A 26429-nucleotide genomic window follows, 5' to 3' on the forward strand; every position below is an offset into this window, starting at 1 on the left:
GAGAGAGAGAGAGAAGAGCTATACAGGCCTATAGATTTTGACTCTGTATAATATTGAATCACATATACACAGACTTGGTGCTTATCTTCTAGCTGCATATATATATATAAACCAATGTAGAAAACTTATTCAGAAATGTCAAACATCCCAATCACGCACAGATTTCTTATAAAGAAAGGTCGCGTACTAGACTTATATATGGCTTCAGTAACCAATTATATATTCACCAATAATAAAGTAGTTTCGATTTTCAACTTTGCTAGCTAGTTTCAACGTTGTTGAGAGAGGAAGATGATGATATATCATTCATAATTAAGACTTCATCTACTAATCAATCAGGGTTGAAGATTTTCCCCCCATGCCATTGGGTCTAAACCTCATCCGCCGTCATCAACCTTGACTCTATTTAGGTCCTTGGATTTTTCGGTGCGAAATCAATCCTCATGATCCTTGTTTTTCATCTTTTTGTTCTTCAACATCAATTTGATTTCTTCAACTCTTTAAAAGATTTCAGAAGCCATGAAACTCTCGATCCCATACGCAAAAATCTCAATTAATAGCATAGTTTTTTTTTTTTTTGTATACTTCAGTTAGCCATAGTTGCATACTTGCATATTCGACTTTTCGTTATCGTTTAATGTTACTCGAGCTAAATTGAAGCTCGAGGGGAAGAAGCTAAGGATCAATACCGAGAGTCTCCTCTCCCGCACTGAGCTTATATACAGTCAAGCTACTCAAGCATACAAATTATGTAAGCTAATTGAGACTGAGTTCATTTGGAGTTGCCTAATTCGATAATAGAGTATCTAAAATGAAACGTGCAACCATCAACAACTTTGTTTGCATCAACTATGTTATGCATACTTCTGTATATTGATCCAAAATTAATAATGCAGACCGATATATAACTGTTCTGACCTTTGATAAGCCACATTTGTGGTTAATTACTTAAGGAACTTAAGCAACTTGGAGCATATAATGCGTGAAACATGTTAAATTAATCGTGAAACATGTCTAGTACCACTTGGAGCATAAAATATGTACACGAAGAAGCTTTGTTAACTCGATCTTTTCTATTTGATTTTCATATTTTTTCTGCTTAACTAGTTATATTAGATCAAGTCCTTGGTTTGTGACGAATGATCGATCAAATCCTTTCCACTACTTCTATTTTTTAAGCAGCGTGGAGATGTTTAAGGTCGACATATAAGACAATATAATCATTTAATTAACAACTTATTACATAAATATTTTATATATAAGCAAAGCCATCGTTTGAATCGTAATCTAACTATGCTCTGAACATTTGAGTGTTCTTTTTAAACCTGAACTTGACTGAAAGTTTGTTTTGTAACCTGCATTATTTGACAAAGAGACAAGGGTTGCTCACTGAGCTCGCGACATGGTGAAAGAAATAGCTAGCTTACAATTAGGCTCAAAAAATTAAATCTGTGTGAAGTTTCTGAGTACTGTCACCATCTCATATGATCCAAATTCTAATTATAGAATATAAACTAATTATAGTTAACACATTTAGAGGGAAGTTACTGGGAGACTTTGGGCAACAATCTTTAAAAAAGAGAGAGTAAGTACTCGTATAATTATCATTTGCTTGCTTCTTATGTACCTGGTATTCGTTTTCTTTGCGCAGGCCGGCGGCACAAAGAAAATTAAGCCAATTAATCGGTTTAGTAATGAAGAAATGAAAGAGTACGTCTCTTAATCTAATGGTAGCAGATATTGGTAAACTGGACACGTTTATTTGGAAGTTTGATAACATCTGATGCAGTGATGCAGTCTAAGATTCAATTTATTTGGATCAATAGTCCAACAGTACGTGTTGTTTTCATTGCAAATGAAAGAGACGAATCAAAACCAGTTGAGAGTATATGAAAACAATAAGGTTGAATGAGCAGCCAAATTCATAACCTTTTGATTCGGTAACTGCAATACATGAATAAAACTGAACAACAAATAAAAATAAACAGTACCAGTCTCTTATATGTGTTTGAAAGTTAAGAATGTGTACATAAGGAAAGCATTGAAGGTTCATGCGTTTCAAGTGTAGTACGCATCAGTGTGCTAACGAATCAATTAATAGAATTCCAAGAGACAATTTGTTCGACTATCAAACACGAATTGATATTTGAAAAGTTAAACTACTTGAACCAAGATACAAAGAACATACTCAGATTGAAGGAAAAGAAGGGACCATCACAGTATCACTCTCTATGGTTCTTCCTTTTCTTTTTCGTTTAATTTGGTCTTCAAGTTCTCTGTTCCTTCCCTCCATTGTAATAATCAAAAGCTCTTTGATGAACAAAAACCAAGAGCTGATGCATTTACATCTGAATAACTTACTAAATAATAAATAGACCAATTTGAGGAAGCCGAATAATATACCGTTAAGAGAACTGATACATGTTTCTTCCGTCTACACCTTAAAAATATAAAGAAAAAAAAGAGACTCATATCAACAACACTAAGAAACTACATATACATGTTCATTAGAGATTCCTTTTTTTTTTTTTTTCTTTTCCTCTGCATAGTGATTACGATCGATCCATTGCTAATTAGCTACAGCCAGAACAAAAATCATTCAGTAAGAAACCTCGGTCTCGTTCTTGCAGTGACATATATTGTTCCGATGAGAGATCCACAGACTCAGTCTTTAAGACCTCATGTGAACAAAGAATGGACTCATCAACATCGATCGAAAACAATCCAAGAAATTTAAATGTAATATGTTTCAACTTGCGAAATCAAAGAAACCTCAAACCACTTACCTTGCCGGCGTGAAGATTACCTTCATGGATTCAACCAATTTCTCACCAATTTGGATGAGAAGTTCGGGAAAGAACGTGCTATTATAGGCTAGGGTAAAAGAAACTAATCGAGTTTGACTGAGAGGGTAACTTATCTTCTTCCTCAAAACGTGATTGTGTAACTTCTCTTCTGAGAGCATCTTCAGTACACAACATGTATCTTCACATACATACATGAATTGTCGGGATTAGAGGAAATAATATAGAAACATGGTGGTCAAACATATGATCGAATTGTTATGAACGGTTATAATTGCGTCGTGTAAATACACGTCGTGCATACAAAAATTTTCATTTCTCTTCTTCCTCAAAACGTGGTTGTGGATATATAAAAGGGATTTTATTTTTTATTTTTTATATTTTTATTTTTGAAAAGAGATGAAAAGGATTCTTTTAAAAAAATAGACTGGTAACAAGAAAATTTTCATTTCTCAGTTTTATCCTCTATGTATGAATTTAATGAGAAAATGCCCATTTAGTACTATTTTAAACCTCTTATTCCCCATTCCGATGATAATTTTGTTCATAAGCCCATTTCAATATAAAGTAATTTTTTTTACCAAACCATATTATTTTAAGACTATTTTACCCTCACCCCTTAAATATGCATAGAGAGAGAATACTTGGCCGGAACCTCACCGGACTCCGGTCACCGGCCGCCGGACTTCGGTCACCGGTCATCGGACTTTGGTTGCCGGATTTCCCTGGTCACCGATAACTCGGTTACTGATCCCCGGTAACTCAATTTTTCTATGGTCGCCGGATTCCGGTCACCGGTAACTCGGTTACTAACCCTTAATAACTTGATTACTGACCCCTAATAATCCCCAATAATCAGTTACTGACCCCCAATAATCAGTTACTGACTCTTAATAATTTGGTTACTGACCCTTAATAATTAGTTACTGACCTCCAATAATTAGTTACTGACCTCTAATAATCAGTTACTGACCCCTAATAACTTAGTTACTGACCTCTAATAGTCAGTTACTGACACTCAATAATTACTTATTGACACCTAATAATCACTTATTGGCCCTTAATAATCAGATTATAGACCTCAAATAATAACTTACTGACCCTAATAATCACTTATCAATCCTCAATAATCACTTACTGACCTCAATATTCAAATGTAAGAATAAAAAAAAAATTTTAAAAAGAACTCTAACTGACTTGAGTTCATACTTTGGGCACCCACCTTCCTCGACAGCAACACACCGGCCTCCTCCACCGACCTAATGAGCTATGGTCAGAGCCGTCGCCATAAGCTACATGGAGTCGTTGAGTGGCCGGAAACTTCACCGTCGAAATCGATGGGGACGATGGTGGCGGATCGTTGATCTACAGCGAACCGATCGAAGCAGATCGAAGTGATCGGCGGTGTCACTCTCTTTGATCTACAACAACCGCCGAAATGTTGGAGGCAGCTCGACCCCATGATCCTAGTCAGGCTCCTCGCCGGGGTGTCGTGCTTGTCCTTAAGGCGTCGCCGATGTCGATGTTGACGTTGAGGCAGCCATGAGAGAGAGAGAGAGAGAGAGAGAGAGAGAGAGAGAGAGAGAGAGAGAGAGAGAGAGAGAGAGAGAGAGAGAGAGAGAGAGAGAGAGAGAGAGAGAGAGAATAAGATTAGGAGTAAAATGTATTTTTGTTAAGAAACATTGGAATTGGTTAAGCAAAATGTTTTTTATTGAATTAGGCTATGAAAACCCATTTTTGTGCAATTTCCCTTTTTAAAAAATAAGTGAGTTAACAAAGGAATACAGAAGTTGGATGTTCATATATAGTTCATACATCATATATGCATGAACCATGCCCGTAAAAAACAGAAGAAATGTAGTAAAATGAAATTACTATGCTCAATGTTTTCAACGTCCAGAGTAGGTCGTTGACGTTACTTGTTATACAGTATAAACACTACATATCTTAATTATCCCGATTTCAATGATCTATGCAATTTTATCTAAGAGAACAATTGATGACTTGTATCTTTAAAACAGGGTCAATAGGCAGCAGCAGGAGAATTGACAGCTCGAACCAACGGTTTAATCACAGGCGCATGATCATGATGATTAGGAAGCTAGATATTCTAAAACCCCAGATTGAAAATTTTAATCAGGCCCTACATAATAACCAGAAGCTATCGATAACCTAAAGATCCAACATAATAACCTGAACCAATAACCCATATGTCAGGCCGATGCCCAATACATCATAAGAACAAACAGTGCCGTTTTCTCCGCAGTCAAAACCTAAACACTCACGCTAAAAAGTTTCTAATTTTTCGATGGCGTCTTCCTCTTCTTCCTCCGCCCCCAAAAACGGAGATGACCTCGACAGCAAGCTTAGCGGTCTCGGTCTTGAGGAGAGCTGTCAGTCTCTCCCAACTCCGGTTTTGCTTACAGAAGCTCAGATGGCTATAGCGGCTACTCAGGCCAGAATTAGGGAGTTCCAGACTGAAATCTTGGTAAAATGGGAGTTAAAACGTGTCTCATTGAAGTTTGAGGAGATGCGGCTTGTGGTGGAGCTGATTGATGTTTTGAAGCGTCGGATTGCTTATGTGGAGCGCATGATCTCGGATGTGGAAGAACAGATTGATCGTGTGGAGGAGAAGATCGATGGTGTGGATATTCAGGTCGACATAGTGGAGATGGTGTCGGTGCCAGATGAGCTGAGGTCGGCAATTTCGGAGGCTCAGAACGACATTGTAAAGCAGCAGGACTACATTTTGGGGCAGCAGAACAACATATTTGGCGAAATCCCGCGTCTACAAGCACCTTAGCCACGTGCCAAGGATTTTGACATGGCTGACGATGAGGATGATCAAAAATAGTGTGGCAGTTGGAGGATATAGGAACTGTTATTTGGTTTCGGTGGTGATGTGGTTAGGTTCTGTTCTCTAATTATAATCTATGAAAATGGTCTAGGTTAACTTTCTATGTACTCAGTCCTGAACAAATATTGAGAAATGAAGTATAGACTCTCTGTTTGTGAAATTTGTGTTAATTACTTTCATTTCTTGCCTTAAATTCATGCAATAGCCAATTTCACCATTGCTCCATTCAACAAGTCACAGCTTTAGAACACATTGTATGTTGTACTATCATCGATTTGTTCGTGGCGTTTAAATTTCCTTTATTTTGTGATTCCTGGCTTCTTATGGTAAAAATTAGTTGGAGCTTGGATTGGCTGTAAATTGCCTAAAATTCACATTACACCTGACTGCGTGCAACCAAGAGAGTAATTGTGTTGGTTGGAAAAACGCAGTGTTTCATTTTTTGTCTCTATCTGATGCACAATTTCAAGATTCAGGCATTGCCGCATTTGGCTGTGAATTGAAGACAGTAATGCCGTTTGTGCTTTCTGCTTTTGTGGGTAATAAGAGAGTGATTTGTAAATATCATCATATATATACAACATGATTATAGTGGGTGTGTGAGAGTGTGGGTTAGCTGATTGTCACTTGTGTTGCTCGTATTGTGTTTGTTGTTGCCTGACTGGGTTACAACTACACATTTCTACGGCAACTGTACTACAACAGGAGACCAAGTTTCTAATTATGAACCTCCTTGACCGACTTTTAAGCAAAGGATTTTTCAAGAGCAAAAGGATCCTTCAAAAATCAATACAGGTCCCTAGCTTTAATCTGTTAAGATTGCATAAAAAGTAGATATACTGATAGACATCACCGACCCGATTGTCCAACTGCTTTGTTACTGTCTCTGCATATCCATGTAAGGTTTCTACAGACGTAAAGTTTCACTGATTTAGCATCTCCTTCAGCGCAGACCTCATGTTGTCATCAAAGTGGGGTTTGTGTGTGTGTGTGTGGGTGGGTGGGTTGGGGGGTTCATAGATGAACGGACTTGGAAGCAAGAGCTTCAATCACGTTACCAATAGTGTGAATCGAGATTGCAGGTAATTGCTGGGACGGCTTTTACAATATTCTGGCTTTGTTGAGACTCGAGACGGTGCTCATGAAGTCCCTGACAGTGAGCTTCCTGAAAGAAAGAGGAAAACAAACTTAGGCCGGTCAGGCGGTCATCATCTGACTTGGTAGATGTCCACATAAACAAAGGAGAAGCTGATTGCCTTTGTTGTTTGATAAAGATATTAAGATATCAGTGAAAGCATGTTAATTCCAGTAGTTGAGCTCAAATGTCAAATGAACCAGCACAGTATACAATATTTAATGTTTAATACCTGGATTTAAAGCATTCTACAGTCAACAGTGATGACCAAGATTACAATGTAAATGCGGCAAAAGGTAAATGTTCAGAATTCCCAAACGAAATAGAGGTCCTAGATTTAACCGTCATCTCACCATATGAAATTACCGAAAGTAAGAAGAATCTTATGTAATTGTCCTGTTTGGTGTTTAGTTACGTACATCTCCGTGATTCCCATTCCTACTATCTCAAAGATTCTATTCTATTTTCGTCTCTGATTTCGTACATCTGCAAAATCCCATTCTAATTTGGTCTCTGTCGGCCATCCTGAGTTCTTCTTTCATCTCCAAATCCCTGTCAAATAGGGAGTAGGAATTAGCTAGGGTTCTTCCTCAAATAGAAGCCTCGATCTTTAGATCTAAAGCCGGCCTCGATCTTTAGATCTAAAATCGATTATGGAGGAGACATTTAGCTATCGTCACGTAGCACTGCAAACGAGTATAACCGAGCTGAGAGGCTCATTAGAGGAGGACAAGATTTTCGTCAGAATGAGGTTCTACAAGTGCAGCATATGGCACCGTGTGAGAACCGATCCGATTGATGTTGATTACATGAATGTCGTAGCGCAAATGGATTTGTGGGTAACGTTTTCTCTTTTCAAGAAGAAACCACCCCAAGGAAAAGCCGGTAGGAAAGTGTATGAAAAGTTCATCTCCAAGTGTCTCAAGCGTATGAGTGTGCCGGAAGATGAACATCCTTTTATTGTTCAGAAGCTATTCGATGCGATTGAGGCTGCCGCCTCCCCTGTGGACCCTGTTGTAGTGTTTGTGTGGGAAGTCATTCACCGCGTCGGAGATGGACATGATGAACCATCTAGGCTCAATTTCATTCCTGCGAGCAGATCATCAATCCAGGGTCTGGAGCCGGTGACAGTACTCGATGCTGATCCCTTGTCCTGTGCTATTTGCTTGGACGATTTTGAACAACAACCCTTTACTCGGTTGCCCTGTACACACCCGTTTCATGTCCACTGCATTGTTCAATGCCTGGAGATCAACCACCTGTGTCCCATCTGCCGATACGCTATGCCAACTGAAGAAGAAGTGACTAAACCCTGCTCGACCTGTCCAGAGTAAGAGGTGCTTGCTGCTGTCTTACCAATTACACAAAAAAAAAAAAAAAAAAGAGAAAAAGAAAAAAGAGTTGGTTGCTGCTTAAATTATATGTATCATCTTTGATTCACTCTGTTTCAAGCTTTGTTTGTGGGATTCTCCACCCTGTTTTCTTTATGTACTGTTCAATAGAATTTGATGTTTTCTTTATTTAGTGTACAACAGAATTTGATGTTGGTTATTCATGAACACACCTATTATTGGGTTCAATTATGATTTTTTGCTGTCTTTTTGGAATCCATCATCTTTTATCTCTTTCGTTGAAAGCATTGTATTCGATACAACTGCATGTTCACTCTTCAATCTTAACCTTGTTTTTTTGATTTCCTACCACCAAGTACTGCCATTTGAACTTTGTTAGTATAATCCATTTGCTTTCGTAATTTCAACCTGATTGCATTGCGTCTTTTCGAGGTCTTAGCAATCTGCAGTGAAAGTATGCTAACTCTACAAATGCCACATACATACCATTCTGAACATATGTTGTTTCAGCTCTTAATCTTTGGAATCGTGATAGGTAAGGATAATATGCCTTGGTTACCTTTGTCTATTCCATCTTGTTATCTTAAAAAGAGAACGTCTGTTGTTGTATGCATTGTTACATGTTTCTCATTTGGCAAATTGGTTAGGATTAGAATGGGATCGGAAACCATCCTCATTTGCTATTGCACAAAACTTGCTTGCAGGTAAGTTGGTCCAGAATCCTTATATCGCTTCTTCATTTATGTTGCTGTTATGGAAATTTGATTGCAGCATCCATCTTCTTTTGTCTCTTGAGTCTTGACCACCATCTAGACCAAGCATCTTTACATATTGCCGCATTGGGCGTGAATGTAATGCTGTTTGGGGCTTTCTGCTTTTGTGGGTAATACCGTAATGAGAGAGTGATTTGTTGAACTAAACATCATCATATATATACCATCATGATTAGCTGACTGTAACTCTATCCGTTGCTCATATTGTTTGTTAAATTGCCTGACTGGGCTACAACTACAGATTTATACTGCAAACGTAATACAGCAGTAGACCAAGTTTCTGAGTGTGAACCTCCTTGACCGTTTTTTAAGCAAAGGATTTTTCAAGAGCAAAAGGATCCTTCAGATTGTTGGAATTGCCGGTCTAACATTGGCCACCAGGATAGAAGAAATCAGCCCAACAGGTACATATGTTCTCAGACCTTGTATTTGTCTCGTTCCTCATAAACTTGATGATATGATGCTTTTAGTATTTTTTCTTTTTATTAAAGTTACTTATCTGAAAAAGAATTGAGATGAAAACCTAGCTTGGAGTCAGAGCTCAATGTCACAGCTTGGACTCAACTTGTTTGATTACTACTATTACTACTACAATAACAATTGAAATTGAGACTGGCAAAGCAGCAGTCATCATTGTTGCCTTCTAATACACTTCTCTGATTGCCTTTTCAGTGTGTGGGAAAAGAGTTTCTATGTAGAAAGCAATATGTACAGCAGATGTATGAAGTGGTGGCAATGGAATGGCTAGTGCTCGAGGTCCTCTACTTCAAGTGCTTTCTGCCCACCAGCTATAACTTCTTATGGTAAATCTCTCCCTAATTGTTTCTCATCTAAAGATAAAACCCATGCTGCTTCTGTTGCATGCAACACATAGCATACTCTGATACTCAGGGTCATGATCTCATTTCTTCAACATATCTTAGGTTTATGCATGGAAATTGTTTCTTGGTTGAGAGGTTCTTGCCTTCTTTATGTGTTCCGCCAACTACATTACTATTTTACAACTCAAAAATAAAATAGGTTCTACATGCAAGCTGATGAAGAGGTAGAGACGAGGGCCAAGTACTTGGCAATGCTGCAGCCTTCGTACCCTGGACAGTTATGTTGCATAACAGCCCTCAACAGTTGCATCTACACTCGTCTTGCTGGCTTCTTTGGAAGGAAATGATGCATCACGCCAACTAGTCATGGATGTGGGAACCAACATCATTTCTAAGTATATTCAACAATCAAAAAGCCTGTGGGAATGGAGCTAACTTGAGTTGCCTGATATAAAGTTATCAAAAGCATCTAGACTAGTATTTTTCTCTTTTCACGGACTTGATTATCTTTAAGTTTCATAAATCATGCTGTACTATCTGAGGCATTATGCTACCATGAAAAATATATCTAGATTGTCATTAATGTGATCTTGTGGTTTTGCACACTCATGTGAGAACAAACGATGATGCCTTCATGATACCTGAATGCTTAAAGGAATACTATTCAAACATCTCTTCTTACATGTTCATTTGTCAATCAAGTCACTAGGATATTAGGTTGCAAATCAACTATTAAGCCAGCAACTTTAGCATATGTTTAATTGATTGATTGTTCATAAAGGATTTGTTGACGCACAACACAACTTTTTTTTCGTCCAAAGGGAGTTCTTTAAAGAAAGCAAATTAACAATCCCTTCATCCAAATCCCTACGGTTGATATAGAGGCAATTATTTTCTCAATCAATTGATCTTACGATGTGATTTTTTCTTACATATAACTGTTACTTTAGGTTGAGCTTTTATTTTTTTTTGGCCTTCCGATTAAAAATCAATTTTGAAGGGCCCAATCCATTTTTTGGTCCAGCCTATATAGCCTTAAAACCCTACGCCTCAAATCCCTTCGTCTCCTGCCTAAACTTCAATTCTCTTCCCCAATTCAGAGAGAAGTGCGACAAGCACACGATTCTCCAATGAGTTCAGTGTTCCGTCACTCAACCTCTCCGGTCGAAGTGCCCCAATTGCCAGTTTTGCATCATCTGGGTCTTCCTCGGGGCTTAATGCCTTGTCCGATTGAAGTTCATCAACGGCTAGCTCGCCGCATTCAGATAAGGGCGATAGAGGTGTCATTGATTGGTTTGCGAAGAGGGATAGAGCTGCCAGGGAATTAGAGGTGGATGGGGATTGAATTAGTGCGTCATTGTGGATGGAATGAACTGGAACATGTAAGCATGTTGTTGTAATATGTATATAAGTATATTGCTGCAAATGATTTTCTTGAAAAATTGTGCATTTTTTTTATGAGTATATTTGAATGGTTCTGCCTGAACTGGGGTGCATTGTATGTTATGTATGCAGTTGTGTATGCATGATTTTCTTGAAAAATGGTGCATTTTGTTTTATGAGTATATTTGAATGGTTTTGCCTAAACTGGTGCAATTTGTGTTATGTATGCAGATGTGTATGATATGTTGGAGTGCTTGCTTTAAGCCGACTGCCACAAACTGTTGCGGCAATGTATATTGTGAACGGTGCATTTGTTGGAAGGTTCAAAAGACTAAGGAGTGTCATTCTTGTCATAAGAGGCTAAGAATGAAGAAGTTGGTTAGACTTTTTGTTAATGACATAGTCATAGTCAGTAATTTTTTAATGTATTACAGTAATAAGATTAGAGTTTAGTTTGCTAATTTTGTGATATATTGGCAGAGATGTGAGGCTTGTGATGAGTGGATGCCGTTTGTTGCTCCGGTTGCCACAACTACTTGTGTTCATGTCTTTTGTATGCATTGTCTAGGCGACAATTGTCTCATCTGTGGTAGGAGGCTTCATGGGCGAGATATTTTGGACCTACACTTGGTAAGTTTCTACTAAACAAAAACATAGGATAAATCTTTTATTTTAAATACTCTTTGTGTAAGAATTGTACATAATTGCTATGCTGATATGAAGGTTTGACTACATACCTAATAACTAAAGTATCAACCATCGTGATGAGAACTCAATAGTATTTCAAAGTGACTTGTATTACATGGTGTGGTAGAAGTTAATAAAGATTTCTTATGTTGTATGGTGCTGAGGCAAGTGTGAGGTTATGTATGCACATAAACATGTAGGTTATGTATCAACCATCAAGATCCTATGACACATATCTATATGTTTATGTGCATACATAACCTCACACTTGTCTCAACACCATACAACATAGAAGTTTTTATTAACTTCTACCACACCATGTAATACAAATCATTTTGAAATACTATTGAGTTCTCATCACGATAGTTGATAACTTAGTTATTAGGTATGCAATCAAACTTTCATATCAACTTTTAAGCCGGCTACTTTAGTATATGTTAAATTGGTTGATTGTTCAGAAATGATTTGTTGACGCACAACACAACCTTTTTTTTCGTCCAAATGGAGTTCTTTAAAGAAAGCAAATTAACAATCCCTTCATCCAAATCCCTACAGTTGATACAGAGGCAATTCTTTTCTCAATAAATTGATTTTACGATGTGATATTTTTCTTAGAAACAAATTTGTCGGTCCAAATTACATATAACTGCTACTTTAGGTTGGGCTTTTCTTTTTCTTTTGGCCTTCCAATTAAAAATCAATTTTGAAGGGCCCAATCCATTTTTTGGTCTAGACTATATAGTCTTAAAACCCTACGCCTCAAATCCCTTCGTCTCATGCCTAAACTTCAATTCTCTTCCCCAATTCAGAGAGAAGCGCGACAAGCACACAATTCTCCAATGAGTTCCGTCACTCAACCTCTCCGGTCGAAGTGCCCCAATTGCCAGTTTTGCATCATCTGGGTCCTCCTTGAAGCTTAATGCCTTGTCTGATTGAAGTTCGTTAACGGCTAGCTCGCCGCATTCAGATAAGGGCGATAGAGGTGTCAGGGATTGGTTTGCGAAGAGGGATAGAACTGTCAGGGAATTAGAGGTGGATGGAGATTGAATTAGTGCGTCATTGTGGGCGGAATGAACTGTAACATGTAAGCATGTTGTTGTGATATGTACATAAGTATATTGCTGCAAATGATTTTCTTGAAAAATGGTGCATTTTTTTTTAGTATATTTGAATGGTTCTGTCTGAACTGGGGTGCATTGTATGTTATGTATGCAGTTTTGTATGAATGATTTTCTTGAAAAATGGTGCATTTTGTTTGATGAGTATATTTGAATGGTTTTGCATGAACTGGTGCAATTTGTGTTATGTATGCAGATGTGTATGATCTGTTGGAGTGCTTTCTTTAAGCTGACTGCCATAAGCTGCTGCGGCAATGTATATTGTGAACGGTGTATTTGTTGGAAGCTTCACAAGACTAAGGAGTGTCATTCTTGTCATAAGAGGCTAAGAATGAAGTTGGTTAGATTTTTTGTTAATGAAGAAGTTTTTACATACGTGTTCCGTTGGATTTCGACCAAAAAACGTTTGTTATAACAGACAGTTTTTCCGGTCAAAATTTAATGTTCTTAATTTTGAACCAAACTTTTTCTATTATCAAATCATCATTTTTAGATACTTCTCAAATTGACGGAATACGAAAATCTCAATTAGATTAGTGTATACGAGTTCTACTTGATTTCAGCCAAAAAACTCTTGCTATAACACATGGTTTTTCCCGTCAAAATTTAATGTTCTTAATTTTGAACCAAACTTTTTCTATTATCAAATCATCATTTTTAGATACTTCTTAAATTGACGGAATACGAAAATCTCAATTAGATTAGTGTATACGAGTTCTACTTGATTTCATCCAAAAAACTCTTGCTATAACACATGGTTTTTCCCGTCAAAATTTAATGTTCTTATTTTTGAACCAAACTTTTTCTATTATCAAATCATCATTTTTAGATACTTCTCGAATTGATGGAACACGAAAATTTATATCGGATTAGTTTATACGAGTTCTGCTTAATTTCATCCCAAAACCTCTTACTATAGCACATGGTTTTTTTGTTAAAATTGAATGTTGTTATTTTTGAACCAAACTTTCTCTGTTATCAAATCATCATCTGTTTGCAATCTATCATCTTTTATTTCCCTTCCCTGTAGCTTCGTTTGCTCTAATTCTAAAAACTTTGTTTTGTAATATTCAATACAACTGGATGTTTGCTCTTCAAACTTAACCTTGTTTATTTTTCCTAGCACCAACTGTTGGCATTTGAATTTAGTTATTATGATCCGTTTGCTTTCTTATTATCAACCAGATTGCACGGCTTCTTTGCAAGGTCCAAGCGAATAAACAAACAGAAACAATATGGTTACATGTTTCTCATTTGGCAAATTGGTTAGGATTATAGAACAGGGTCGAACTCCTCGTCATTTGATATATTGCACCAAAATTGTGTGCAGGTAAGGTTGTCCAGAATCCTTATTTTGCTTCTTAATTTATGTTGCTGTCGCAATCATCAAATTGGATTGGATATGGAAATCTGATCTAGAAATAATGCATACCTATCATAAATCTCTAATCGTATCTATAAATAAGTCGTTTTGCTTGTATATTCGATTTTTCTTTCAAACTTTGGTGAATGTATGATTTTGTAGATGATCTGAATTCAGAATCTGATTTCTTTCAGTCCTAAGTGGCCAGTTGGCTGCTGCAGTTTTATGGTGTAAGACAGCAGCAAGCACCTCTTATTCTGGGCAGGTTCAGCAGGCCTTAATCTTAATCTTCTTCTGTTGGCATTGCGTACCGGCAGAGGGGACACAGATGATTAATCTCCAGGCACTGAGCAATGCAGCGGACATGAAACTGGTGTATGCTGGGCAACCGAGTGAACGGTTCTTGTTCAAAATCCTCCAAGCAAACAGCACAGGAAGACTCAGTAACAGTATCAAGTACTGTCACTGGCTCCAAACCCAGGATTGAAGACCTGCTCGCAGGAATCAAATTGGGCCTAGATGGTTCAACATGTCCATCTCCGACGCGGTGCGTGACGTCCCAGTCCCACAAATTGGGACTAGATGGGTCATCATGTCCATCTCCGAAGCGCCAAAGGGAGTCAAACACATACACTACAACCGGGTCCTCAGGGGAGACGGCAGCCTCAACCACGTCGAATATCTTTCTAGCAATAGCACGATGTACATATCCCGGGACATGCAATTTATTCAGTTCCAAGGAGATTATCCTTGCGTAACAATCGCTGTCGTTCTCAGATAATTGCTGCTTGAAATGAGAAAACTTTACTCTAAAAAGTTTCTGGCCTATCTTGATTTCGTTATAGTTAGTAATTGGACGGCTTCTCTCACGGCACCATACGATGCACTTGAAGAGCTTCAACATGATGAATAGCTTGTCCTCCTCGAATCTGTGTCTCAGCCTGGGTTCCTTTCTTTGCCACGCTTCGTGAAGATAGGCTCTCTCCTCCTCCTCCATGATCGCTTAAGATCTGTATCCCTAAGGATCGAGGCTTCTATATATAATTTGAGGAAGAACCCTAATGCAACTCCCTAATCCCTGTAGGACAGGGATTTTGGAGATGACAGAAAGACTAAATTTGATCTGGATTGGGAAAGTTGAGTGGGGAACACCCCTCAATTCTTATCCCCCTGAGAGACAAGGATTTGAGTCTGTCAGAGAGACCAAACTCCTAATCAGATTATGAAAGTTGAGGAAGGGCGGCTGAGCCGCTGAGGAAGACCAAAGTAGGATAGGATTCTGGAGATGTACGAACTAGAGACCGAAATGGAATAGGTGTACGAAGCCAGAAACGAAAATAGATTAGAATCTTTGAAATCCAAACTAGAGTCCCTTTCTTAAAAAAAAAAAAAAAAAAAAAAGAAAAAAGGGTTACAGACGTGTTTCCAAATTAAGTTAAACACGATTACAATAAGATGGCAAAAAAAAAGCCAAAATTTCGGTGAAATTTGATTTCCAATCTAATTGCGTGCTGTTCTTGATATTCCAAAAATCTCGAGATATTCCACGACATTTACGATCTTCTCATATTCTGTGAAATATCGCATTAACATCTTACGGAAGAAGAAAGGACAAAGGTCAGACTCTTCATAACTAGATTCTTCATAAACAGTAGCGATTGATTAACAAAATTTGAGGATTCCCTAAATCCTAATTACAGTACAGTTACAAAGAAAGTCATAATTTGCACGTTTCAGAACAAGGTTCAAACGGTTCTAGCGCCTAGCAGTTTTTAGAACATTGTTTGATAACATCTGCAATATTCACTACCGGCTCCATTCAAAGTCTCCTCCATACCTAGGAGTGGCATTATTCACACGGCTCATGTCTTCTGGCTTCACAGAGTTTACATATGCATGCCAACCTATAAGATATGGCAGGAGATACTGCAGGGAGCATGTGGACATGAGTCCTAACATGCAGGAATTCAGCAAAACTAGTTGAGGACAATACAGATGAGTAAAGATCTTACATTGAAAGCTGAGTTGAGAACAGCAAACTCTGCTCTGGTAACAGGAATGTAAATGTTCTCGTCCAAGTTGATAAGCTTGTTTTGAACACCTTGAATAAATGCAAAATAATCATAAGTTCATACAGTAAATATATGGCTGACAAGATATTTGATAAAACTGAATGACCAAGTATCTTTAAACTTTTTCATTGTTTGAACATTAAGTATGCTGTTATTTGATAGTAAAAGACGGTGCTTTCATGAGCAAATGAGAATAAATCGTGCGTAAGGTATTAATTTAACATGAAAAGGAGAATTACTGAGGTTAAAGAAACGGCCAGATCCATCTGGAAGAGGTTCCACCTTCAAGACCTTCCTGACCTTGCCTTCCTCGCTACACATATGTTACTATAAGTAATCTTCAAATGAACAAGGTCCGGTGCAACATATGTAAATGTGCGTACACATATATGGAGTGATGGATATCACAGTATATATGGCCACAGTAACAAGCTTTTTTTTGTCATACAGAATCAACCATATGATATATCATGAATAAAATGTTTATGCATTAGGATATTGAGCATACACATATATGGACTGATGGATATCACAGTATATATGACCACAGTAGCAAACTTTTTTTTGTCATACAGAAACAAGCATATGATATATCATGGACAAAATGTTTTTGGTTTATAAATCCAAATTAAGACTTTTATGTGCAATGTATGATGACAAGATGTAAAACCCAGGTAACATGTCATGAGGGAGTTCAAACTCTCATTATTCAGCATAAAATGAATTAATGGAGTAGACATGGCACCTTTTCCCCTTAAAAGGGTCATGGAAAAATTCACAGGACTCCTTCGCACCAAGGCTCACTATGCTTCCAATTTCTGTCACTGATAGTGAGAATACCTACATAAAGTAAAATTTTCATATATATCTACATTCATTCATTTAAGTCCAATCATCTTTCAATTATATATTAGGAAATGAAAGGTGAATAATCAAATTATAGCGTACAGGATTACAATGCTTTAAAGTAGGAGTTTCCAAAGTAAACATATAGCCATAAACCTTCACAACTACTCATCAAATTCTATAATACCACAAACTATTCACTGTTCATACTAACAAAATTGTGCACACATCACCTGCTTTCTGCTCCAATCATACACACGCACACCCGCTGCAGGAGCAAACTGAAGTAGCACAAAGCCTTCCCTCGACATTTTGAATGCTCCCGACTGCACAAGACACCAAATCATCACAATCACAACCAGTCCCAACCCTCTACACAACCAACAACAATGCCCTAACAACAAAATGAAGTACCAATCACAAAAAGCATACATCCAAAGCCGTAAACTCCGGAGCTTTCGGCTCTACTGTGAGCGCCGCCTTTCCTTTGTATATCGAATGCCCCACATAAAACCTAGCCGGCCCTGCACTAGCTACACAACCAAACCAACCCATACCATTTAGCAACCAAATTCAACTTAAAACTTCCTAATTTCCACTCTAATCATGTAATTCATTACACTAATCCAGTGCTTTCAAAGCTTAAACAAAAATCAAACATGCAATCTGAGCTCAAAACTCTCTATTAGCTTCAAAAAGAGAGTTGAGAACACAGATAGGTACCTCCGGCGGGACTTTGAGGAGCGGAAGCAGCGGTGCTCGGCGGATTTGGGGCGGTGAGCCTCTGCTGGTCGAAGTACTCGGACTGACGACATTTCAAGGCGAGTCGTCTCTTCCGAAACGACGTCGAATTGGGAGCGAATCCGAAGCTGTTGGTGCTGAAAACCCTAGCTTTGCTCGAAACGGAGTGGTTAGGGTTTTGAACCGCCACCGGTGAAGATAGCGAGCACTCTAGCTTCAGCATCCTTACCCCTTCTCTCTCTCTCACTGTACTCTGTTCCCGGCTTTATTTCATTTCTAGTCTTTTTACTCTAAAGCCATAGCAGGCCGGGTTTGGGCCTCACTCCGACTACATACATATGGGCCTGACATCCGCAGGAAAAAAAGGCGCGGCCGGTTGTCACTTTTTCAGCCTCAGAAATAGCAGAGGCTCTTCTTCTTCTTCTTCTTCATCACTCTGCGTTTCGTTGATGTCAGATGTCGTCGTTGTGTTCGTTAGGGCTTGCGCCGCAGTGGAGGCATGAGAGCGTGAGCTTCTTTCTCTTATTCAAATTCAAGAGAAGGACTTTAACCTTCGTCCCAAGAGTTACTTCTTCCTCTTTAAACGACGACGACGACTCTGTTTCGGCGCCAAAACCAAAGCAGGTTCAGTATAGTCTCGCATTCTTAGTCTTTCTTGTTTTGGATATATTGTTGCTGCATTTTCTGTAATTGGGTTGTGATTTGTGTTTGTAATGGCAGTTGGGTTATGATCTTTCAGAGGACCTGTTCGGGCTTGAGGGTAATCCAAAGCCAAGGTCAGTAAAGTTTGTATCTTTTCAAATTCCATGCCTTATTTTATGTATATTGTTGGTTATAGTACTTGGGTTTTGGATATTAATTACATTTTTAATCAAATATATGTCAATGGTGTAACTAAATAGGTATTGCATTCTACTAAACATTATAGGCACTGCTTTTTCCTTGAGTTACCTGTTCAGTGTTTAATTTTCCAGTTTTGGAACTTTTCTGGGGTCATATATGTTGTATAATGGAATATTAGAGTGATTTTATTGGAGGCAAGATGTCTAATGTATTGTATATGGATCAATTTTACATCTAGGAATGCTACTTTGGGTGCACGCAAACCAAGGTCCTGGTTTGGTCCAAATGGTCAGTACATCAGGGAGCTACCATGCCCGAGTTGCCGAGGGAGGGGTTATACTCCTTGTACTGAGTGTGGTATAGAAAGGTCCAGATCAGACTGTTCACAGTGCCTTGGCAAGGTATGTGCTTTTGGTGGCTGCTTGTGTTCTTTCCTATATCATCAATGTAACATGAGATTGAGAAGAGATGAACTTAAGTTTAAGGAGATTATTGTCCTTGAATCGGATAAATAGTTCCACTATCAATCTAGTTCCTTTGGTGTAATATGGAGAGTGTCATACATTAACAAGATGATGAGACAACAAATGTTTCTAACTCGAGTCTCAATGCTTGGTAACAGGGCATAATGACTTGTCGACAGTGCTTGGGAGATTGTGTCATATGGGAAGAGTCAATTGATGAACGGCCATGGGAGAAAGCTCGTTTAATGTATCTTCTTTACACCTTCTTAAGTTTCATTTTAGTTTTCAGATACTGTTTTCTTTTGTTTCTTTAGCATGTGCATATCAATATGTGGAGTTGTTAGATAATTCTGGATTATTGTTTCCCATTCCCAGTTCTCCACTCAAAGTGAAAGAAGATGATGAAGTTGATAATTTGGAAATAAAACCGAATGTCAAGAGAAAGTCAAAGCGAGTATACCAGTCACCACCTCCTGAAGTTAATCTGAAGATTAGCCGGTCTCTGAAAGTTAGTTTTCTGCTTCAACCTTACCCGACATGTTGCATGATGAAATAAATATGAATCTTATTGCATATGAGCTATATATGATACCTGCAATTGCAGCTATCATGCAGAGGATTAGCTATCATATATACTCTTTGCCATCCTAGTGAATCCATTTTGTAAATAGCATGCTTGCACTTCTGAATAAGAATCTAGAGATTAGAAGTGCTTGTTATTGTTTTCCTGTCTTATCTTTCAGTATTGCATTTGCATATATTAATTCTAGTAGTGCTACTTATCAACAGATAAATAATTAATAGTGGTGGTCATACTCATTACATGAACTTAATCTTCTTTGTCTAGTTGGATGATTGCAGAGTCTGAATGCCAAAACTGGTCTATTTAGTAAGAGAATGAAGATCATCCACCGTGATCCTAGGCTTCATGCTCAAAGAGTGGCTGCAATTAAGGTCTGGAACTGTAAGATTGTATATCTTTGGAACTTTTTATGTTTATCCTTGATAATGATTGCTTTAGCCTATTAGGTGAATATTGAATTTTTTTCTGCAGAACTTATCGTGCTACTTAGATCACTTTACATATATTAAGATTCATAATTCTGAGCATGAGAAAACTTGATAAACTAAATCAAGGCTGGAGGCTTCCACCAATGCTATTTCTTGTTCCTTGTTCTGAAGCTTATGCTGCAGAGAAAAGTAACTTTCAATTCTATTTAGATCATACCACCTATGTGTTGGCCTCATATTTCTCTGCCGTTATAGAAGAATATAAATTCTGAATTTAAATGAAAAATTCAACTGAAGTTTCTTATATGTATTGCAGAAAGCCAAGGGAACTGCCGCAGCTAGAAAGCATACGTCTGAAACTTTAAAAGCTTTCTTCAGTGACCCAGAAAACCGTCGCAAAAGGAGCATTTCCATGCAGGGTCAGTTCTTATACTAAATTACGCATTCACTGCAGACATCTTTTAGTCAAGTATAGCATGTTTCATAGTAACATCCCATTGCCTCTTTCTCAGAACTTCACAGCTTAATGGCTAATCTTGGTTAAGCTTTTCAACTTGAAGTTTCTTTGCAATGTGTTTTTCTCCTTTTAGAGTCGGGGATTGTTAGTTTTGGCACGTTACAAAAACGTAAATTTGACATGTTTTGTCCTTCTATGCAGGCATAAAGTTTTACTGCAGAAACTGTGGACGGGAGGGGCATAGGAGACACTACTGTCCAGAACTGAAGGCTAGCTTGATTAATAGGCAGTTCATCTGTGGCGTCTGTGGAGAAAAGGGTCATAACAGAAGAACCTGTCCGACATTGAACCGTCCCAAAACCCTTGTTCGAAGACCTCACCACTGCAGAATATGTGATCAAAGAGGCCACAATCGAACGACATGCCCCAAAGTGATTGGACGAAAGTCCAGTATTGATGTAAAGAAAGGGTTTCACAGTTCTGGAAACCGAAGAACATACAAGTGTACGTTGTGCAAAGAAAATGGGCATAATAGTAGGACATGTCCTACTCATAACAAAAATGTACATTCCTCAAACATTGGTCTTCAATCTGAGGAATGAAAGCAATGAACATTCTTCTTTCCTTGCTGACTACTATATCCCTGTAGAAACTAAAAAAAAAAAAGATCAAGCCTGAACAGATGGTTAACTACTTGCCTACTTGGATTTGGTCGAGTAGGATGCTGTTTCTGATACTTAAAATTTTAAATCTTTCACATATCTTTTTCAATCCAAACAGTGAAACTTTGAAATACACATTATATCAAGTCTAGAAATTTAACGACCAAAAAAAAAAAATCTAGAAATTTGAAATACAAATCCAAATCAAATGAAATTTGGTTTCTCTGTTGGGGCCAAATGAATGTATTTTGGTGTGATCTTCTATTCATCACAAGCTGCTGCTAAAAGTCGTCTCGCTACCAATTCACGTGGTACCTCTCAGGAGGTCACCGTCTTTGCTCGTACAGCTCGCCGTCCACCAATTCTGTTTCTCTTAACTTGATATCCTAGCTTAATTCATATTCCATACTACAGAGGCCAACCTCCAAGAAGGAAGACATGCATGCTTAATCTTCAATCAAGGAAATCCTACAGGAGAATGCATATCATTTTAATGGCTAGCTGGAGATATTAATTCGCCAAATGGTAAAGGGAGTGGAGAGTAATGAGAGAATATGAAAAAGGGTTTGAGATATGAAACTAACAGAAGTGTGGGGATTTATATAGAGCAGAGTATTGAGACAAAGAGTCTTCTCTGGTCAATATTCAAAGCTTGAAGATTTGATTCCTGAATCAAAGATTGGGGGATCCAGATTTGCCAGCAACTTTTGCTGGTCTCCATAACCATCCAATCAAGTTGCTGGTCGGCAAATCTGGATCCAAGATTGGGTATAGAGTACACTTCTGCATTTTTTGACTGGTCTATTGACTGGGATTTGACCCAGAAAGAGAAAACAGCAGAATAAATCTCACCCCAGGGTCTTGGGTCGGGTCAAGAAACAGACCAGTCCAGTCCAGTTTGAAGCTGGTATTGGGCTTTTGGGCTCATATTCAGACTGGGCCGGGAGCACCAGATAAAAAAGTGGGAAACAAGTAAAATAATTCAAAGGACATGCTAAACCTACGGTTGAAAATGCGTTCAGCCTCTAAAAACCCAATCACGTGCCCCGCACAGCCTGTCTGCATAGTATGCCGTGCTGCATACTGAATTTTCCTATGTATATGATTAAAGAAAGACATCAAGCTATCACTCCATTATTTTTCATATTGTCACTCTGTCTCTTAGCACTGTGGAGTTGAGCTATCACTTTATCAGCTATGGATTTCCATTAGTCTCCTCAGATAAGAATCATTCTTTCCTTCTTCTTCTTCTTCTTCATCTTAAGCGATTTCTTTTCCTATCTTTTGTTGGGAAATTAAGTTTGCAGTAAAAAATGAGTATTGATCCGGTGGAGCTTGCTTTAGGTGCTGTTCTAGGAACAGCATTCAGTGTACTCTATGCTGGCGTTGAAGATCTGATTGCCAAGAACCACTTGTTCAGAGGTCTCTTCAAAGACATCAAATCCAAGCTAGACACCCTGAAGCCACTCCTCGCCGATATGACACTGTCTAACAAGCAATTGTTGTACGCAAACAACGATGAGCTTAGAGGTTTAGAACAAGTACTCAAGGCCGGTGAAGAGCTCGTTCTGAAGTGCTCAAAGGTTAGTAAGTGGGATCTCTACAGAAAGTATAAATACGCCACAAAGCTTTTTGCATGGGGAGAAGATCTTGAAAGCCAATTCAAGCTGCTGCAGGTGCACGGAATCAGGGATGGGAAGAGGACTGCGGTGGGGGTTAGCCAAATATCTAGTACTCTGGAGGAAGTGAACCAACGCATGAAAGAGAATTTTATGATACAAGACCAATCTGCTTGGTGTGGAGTACCTGCACTTCCGGAGATTATAGTTGGATTGGAAGCTCCATTGGAGAAATTGAAGACAGAGCTTCTTGGGAATGAAGGATTCTCAATGCTTGTGCTCACTGCTCCGGGTGGATGTGGGAAAACTACCTTGGCAACAAAGTTTTGCACAGATCAGGAAGTCAAAGGTATTACTTAGCTTCTCCTTGTGATCCAACTCATGGTGTGCCTGTGCTTTTTCATTGTGCTTGTGTTTGTTCCTGATATGATCTTCTTAGCCCTTTAGACAATATTTTGATTAATGACATTCTTATGTTTCATAGATAAATTCGGTGAAAATATCTACTTTGTCACTGTTTCCAAGAAGTATAGCTTAAATTCAATTGTAGAACAACTATATCGACGCAAGGGTTGTCAAGTTCCTACTTTCCAGAACGAAGTGAATGCAGTTCAAGGGCTGCAACAGTTTTTAAAGGATGAAGGAGGGAAACCCTTACTGTTGGTCTTGGATGATGTTTGGTCCGGATCAGATTCTCTTCTTCACAAATTTGATTGCAAAATGGCAAAAATGAAGATTCTGGTGACATCAAGATCTGAATTTCGAGCATTCTGTCCTCCATATCGTCTAGAAATGTTGGGTTGTGACGATGCAATGAAACTTTTTCATCATTCAGCATCCTTGGGAGATAAGAGCTCTCATATTCCACTAAAGCTTGCCAGAAAGGTGAGCTGATCTTTTAGTTGCATTTTAGCATACTTATTAATTATAATTATTTGGATCATTCAAAATATAATACTATTCAACCAAATTATCTATTGAGATTAGTTTGAGAAACTTCAATACTCAGAATCTCAGATAATAATCGTCTCTGATCCTATTGGAGTGTCCACATTTTTGCAGATAGTAGAGCGTTGCAAGGGATTTCCACTTGCCATTACAGTGGTGGGCAGATCACTTTGTGCACAACCTATAGAGATGTGGCAAGACAGACTAAATCAATGGTCTAAAGGTTCATCTATTTTTGATTATGAGACTGATTTACTTCTTTCCCTCCAAAGCAGCTTGGATGCTTTGGACAAGGAAAGGGCTATCATCAAACAATGCTTCTTGGACCTTGGTTCATTTCCTGAAGACAAAAGAATCCCTGTTAATGCCCTTATTGATATATGGTCTGAGTTATATGATGATATACATGAAGACACTTCGTGTATTGCAGCCCTCTACGAACTCAACAACCGGAGCCTGGCTAATCTTACAGACAATAGGTAATGATGCATATATGTTTCTGTTGTACGATATGTTTAGCCTGTAGCTGCTGCTATAACTAGCTATATATAATTTTGCATGAGGAATTACTTAATTAGTTTTGATCATATTAACCAGGGCGGGGAAATTGGATGGGGAAGGATATTATGATGACCACTATGTCACCCAACATGATTTGCTTAGGGAGCTGGCTATTTTTCACTCGAAGCTAGAATCGGCAGAGCTTAGAGAAAGATTGTTCATAGACATATGTGGAAGCAATCTTCCCAAATGGTGGAGGGAACAAAAGTATCAAGCTTTGAAAGCTCGCCTTCTATCTATATCAACTGGTTGTCCCATTTTTCCGTTACTGTTCTTAAGCAATATGTTCACTAGATTCAATTCACTTGCATCTAATAGCATTTTGTTTGTAGATGGAGAGTCTTCAACTTTGAAATGGCCAGACATGCATCTGCCAGAAACAGAGGTACTAGTGTTGAATTTGCGGGAGATAGAGAAGTATGCTATACCCGAATTTGTGGAGAAAATGGAGAATTTGAAGGTACTAGTAATCACAAATGAGGATTTGCCGAGATGTGAGTTGACCAATCCTCAACTATTAAGTTGGTTCTCCAATCTAAAGAGAATGAGATTAGAGGGCCTCTCATTATCATCCATATTAAAGAACTCCATACAAGTGAAGAGTCTTCGGAAGTTGTCTTTGATCAAATGCGAAACTGAAGATATCAGTTCAGAAAAGTTTTCCCATGCTTTTCCAAATCTTGAAGAGATGTACATGGACCAAACTGGTATTTTGAAGCCATTATTTCGCGGGTTATGTGATCTGATTTCCCTAAAGAAGCTCACCATCTGCCTGGCACATGGAATAGAAGTTCCTGACGAGATTGGAAAGTTGGTCAATTTAGAAGAATTGAGGTTGATGTCATCGATTGGGCCTTCAAAGTTTCCAGACTCGATCAGGAACCTCAAAAAGTTGAACACTCTTTGCGTGTTAGATTGCATGTCCTTGAATGAGTTACCTGAATGTATTGGTGAAATGAGGAGTCTAAGAAAGATGGACACGAGGGGTTGCGACGAGCTTAAGAAGCTGCCGCTATCAATACTGAATTTGAAGCAGTTAGAGGAGGTCATATTTGATGAATATACCGAAAGCGCATGGCAACCCCTGTTGCCCAGTCTCAGTGACAAAAACAGAGACATACACATTGTTGTTGCGGCCATAGATCCCAGAAGACTGGAAAAAAGAAGTGCTGAGATGTGGTTCTTCGCCGTAGAGAGATTATACATGCGAATTTAAAAATATCAATTAAAAGTTAAAATATTCACCAAACTGTTCATTTGAAAGTTTTTGTTTAATCCTCATAATAAAGTCTTTATTAGAAGCTCTCTTTATGCACTATTAAGATAATGTATAATCTACATCCAACGGCTCATATTTCTTTCCAAACGCGCACTTATACACTTGTGCTATTTTGGTCTGGAATTACTCTTCTCCGTTCTTTCTGACTCTGACCACCAGGGCCGGTCTAATGTTTTGAAGGACCCGGTGCGAAAAAAAAATTGGGGCTTTTTGTGTTGAGAAAAAAAAACTTGAAAAAACACTGATTTCATTTTGAAGCCCCAGCCTCAATTGCTTTCAAACCTCCAAGCTCCCTTCCTTTGCTTCTAAATTTACAAACCAATACAAGAAACAAGTTGTTAAATTTATTATGTGTATATTCAATTTATGTATAAAATTGTAGGAAATCAAAAGAATACTTTTAAGGAATAGAATAAGAGAGTTTGAGTGTATAAACAAAGCTAATTAAGAGATAGGAGTTGGGAAATTTGAAGATGAAGATAGGAAGTATGAGTACCAGGAGGAAACAAAGAGTAGAGAGACGGAGGAACAACGATCAAACCGAGGTGATCAATAATTGAATAAGGTTTTTTTTAATTTCACGACTAAACCTAATAGAAGAAGGGAAAAAAAAAAGGAAAAAAAAAAAAACAA

General features: G+C 38.2%; 5 protein-coding genes across 5 annotated transcripts; 4 read left to right on the forward strand and 1 right to left on the reverse strand.

Moving 5' to 3' along the window:
• The first annotated feature begins 7449 nt into the window (after positions 1 to 7449).
• On the forward strand, positions 7450 to 8130 carry LOC101309444 (E3 ubiquitin-protein ligase RNF115-like). The gene has a single exon (XM_004298396.1). The coding sequence runs from the start codon at positions 7450 to 7452 to the stop codon at positions 8128 to 8130; it is 681 nt and encodes a 226-aa protein (XP_004298444.1).
• Positions 8131 to 10970: 2840 nt separating this feature from the next.
• LOC101309728 lies at positions 10971 to 11854 on the forward strand. The gene is made up of 4 exons (XM_004298397.1): positions 10971 to 11124; positions 11357 to 11503; positions 11606 to 11755; positions 11849 to 11854. The coding sequence occupies exons 1-4, from the start codon at positions 11077 to 11079 to the stop codon at positions 11852 to 11854; spliced, it is 351 nt and encodes a 116-aa protein (XP_004298445.1). The 5' UTR covers positions 10971 to 11076.
• A 4010-nt stretch (positions 11855 to 15864) lies between these two features.
• LOC101313403 (single-stranded DNA-binding protein WHY1, chloroplastic-like) lies at positions 15865 to 18210 on the reverse strand. The gene is made up of 7 exons (XM_004297283.1): positions 17935 to 18210; positions 17644 to 17744; positions 17445 to 17537; positions 17111 to 17205; positions 16605 to 16678; positions 16306 to 16394; positions 15865 to 16219 (listed from the first exon to the last, which is right to left on the reverse strand). The coding sequence occupies exons 1-7, from the start codon at positions 18173 to 18175 to the stop codon at positions 16100 to 16102; spliced, it is 813 nt and encodes a 270-aa protein (XP_004297331.1). The 5' UTR covers positions 18176 to 18210; the 3' UTR covers positions 15865 to 16099.
• Positions 18211 to 18408: 198 nt separating this feature from the next.
• Positions 18409 to 21381, forward strand: LOC101310024. The gene is made up of 8 exons (XM_004298398.1): positions 18409 to 18576; positions 18673 to 18728; positions 19034 to 19196; positions 19418 to 19506; positions 19635 to 19767; positions 20121 to 20213; positions 20587 to 20689; positions 20929 to 21381. The coding sequence occupies exons 1-8, from the start codon at positions 18409 to 18411 to the stop codon at positions 21327 to 21329; spliced, it is 1206 nt and encodes a 401-aa protein (XP_004298446.1). The 3' UTR covers positions 21330 to 21381.
• Positions 21382 to 22582: 1201 nt separating this feature from the next.
• Positions 22583 to 25822, forward strand: LOC101313691 (probable disease resistance protein At5g66900-like). Its single transcript, XM_004297284.1, has 5 exons — positions 22583 to 23357; positions 23493 to 23893; positions 24071 to 24435; positions 24554 to 24765; positions 24850 to 25822. Exons 1-5 carry the CDS (start codon positions 22703 to 22705, stop codon positions 25731 to 25733), a joined length of 2517 nt encoding a protein of 838 aa, XP_004297332.1. The 5' UTR covers positions 22583 to 22702; the 3' UTR covers positions 25734 to 25822.
• The last annotated feature ends 607 nt before the right edge of the window (positions 25823 to 26429 follow it).

This window comes from Fragaria vesca, linkage group LG4 (assembly GCF_000184155.1).
Source record: "Fragaria vesca subsp. vesca linkage group LG4, FraVesHawaii_1.0, whole genome shotgun sequence".
NCBI lineage: Eukaryota > Viridiplantae > Streptophyta > Magnoliopsida > Rosales > Rosaceae > Fragaria > Fragaria vesca.

Excerpts from the sequence above, each read along its gene's own strand:
- LOC101309444 (XM_004298396.1), top strand. The coding sequence starts at position 7,450 with ATGGAGGAGACATTTAGCTATCGTCACGTAGCACTGCAAACGAGTATA.
- LOC101309728 (XM_004298397.1), top strand. The coding sequence starts at position 11,077 with ATGGGGATTGAATTAGTGCGTCATTGTGGATGGAATGAACTGGAACAT. Across the intron at positions 11,125-11,356 it reads GATGGAATGAACTGGAACAT|ATGTGTATGATATGTTGGAG; the intron begins GTAAGCATGTTG and ends TTATGTATGCAG. Across the intron at positions 11,504-11,605 it reads GGCTAAGAATGAAGAAGTTG|AGATGTGAGGCTTGTGATGA; the intron begins GTTAGACTTTTT and ends ATATATTGGCAG.
- LOC101313403 (XM_004297283.1), bottom strand. The coding sequence starts at position 18,175 with ATGCTGAAGCTAGAGTGCTCGCTATCTTCACCGGTGGCGGTTCAAAAC. Across the intron at positions 17,206-17,444 it reads ATGATTGGAGCAGAAAGCAG|GTATTCTCACTATCAGTGAC; the intron begins GTGATGTGTGCA and ends TACTTTATGTAG. Across the intron at positions 16,679-17,110 it reads GACCCTTTTAAGGGGAAAAG|CGAGGAAGGCAAGGTCAGGA; the intron begins GTGCCATGTCTA and ends ACATATGTGTAG.
- LOC101310024 (XM_004298398.1), top strand. The coding sequence starts at position 18,409 with ATGTCGTCGTTGTGTTCGTTAGGGCTTGCGCCGCAGTGGAGGCATGAG. Across the intron at positions 19,197-19,417 it reads GTTCACAGTGCCTTGGCAAG|GGCATAATGACTTGTCGACA; the intron begins GTATGTGCTTTT and ends GCTTGGTAACAG. Across the intron at positions 19,507-19,634 it reads TGGGAGAAAGCTCGTTTAAT|TTCTCCACTCAAAGTGAAAG; the intron begins GTATCTTCTTTA and ends TCCCATTCCCAG.
- LOC101313691 (XM_004297284.1), top strand. The coding sequence starts at position 22,703 with ATGAGTATTGATCCGGTGGAGCTTGCTTTAGGTGCTGTTCTAGGAACA. Across the intron at positions 23,358-23,492 it reads CACAGATCAGGAAGTCAAAG|ATAAATTCGGTGAAAATATC; the intron begins GTATTACTTAGC and ends TATGTTTCATAG. Across the intron at positions 23,894-24,070 it reads CACTAAAGCTTGCCAGAAAG|ATAGTAGAGCGTTGCAAGGG; the intron begins GTGAGCTGATCT and ends ACATTTTTGCAG.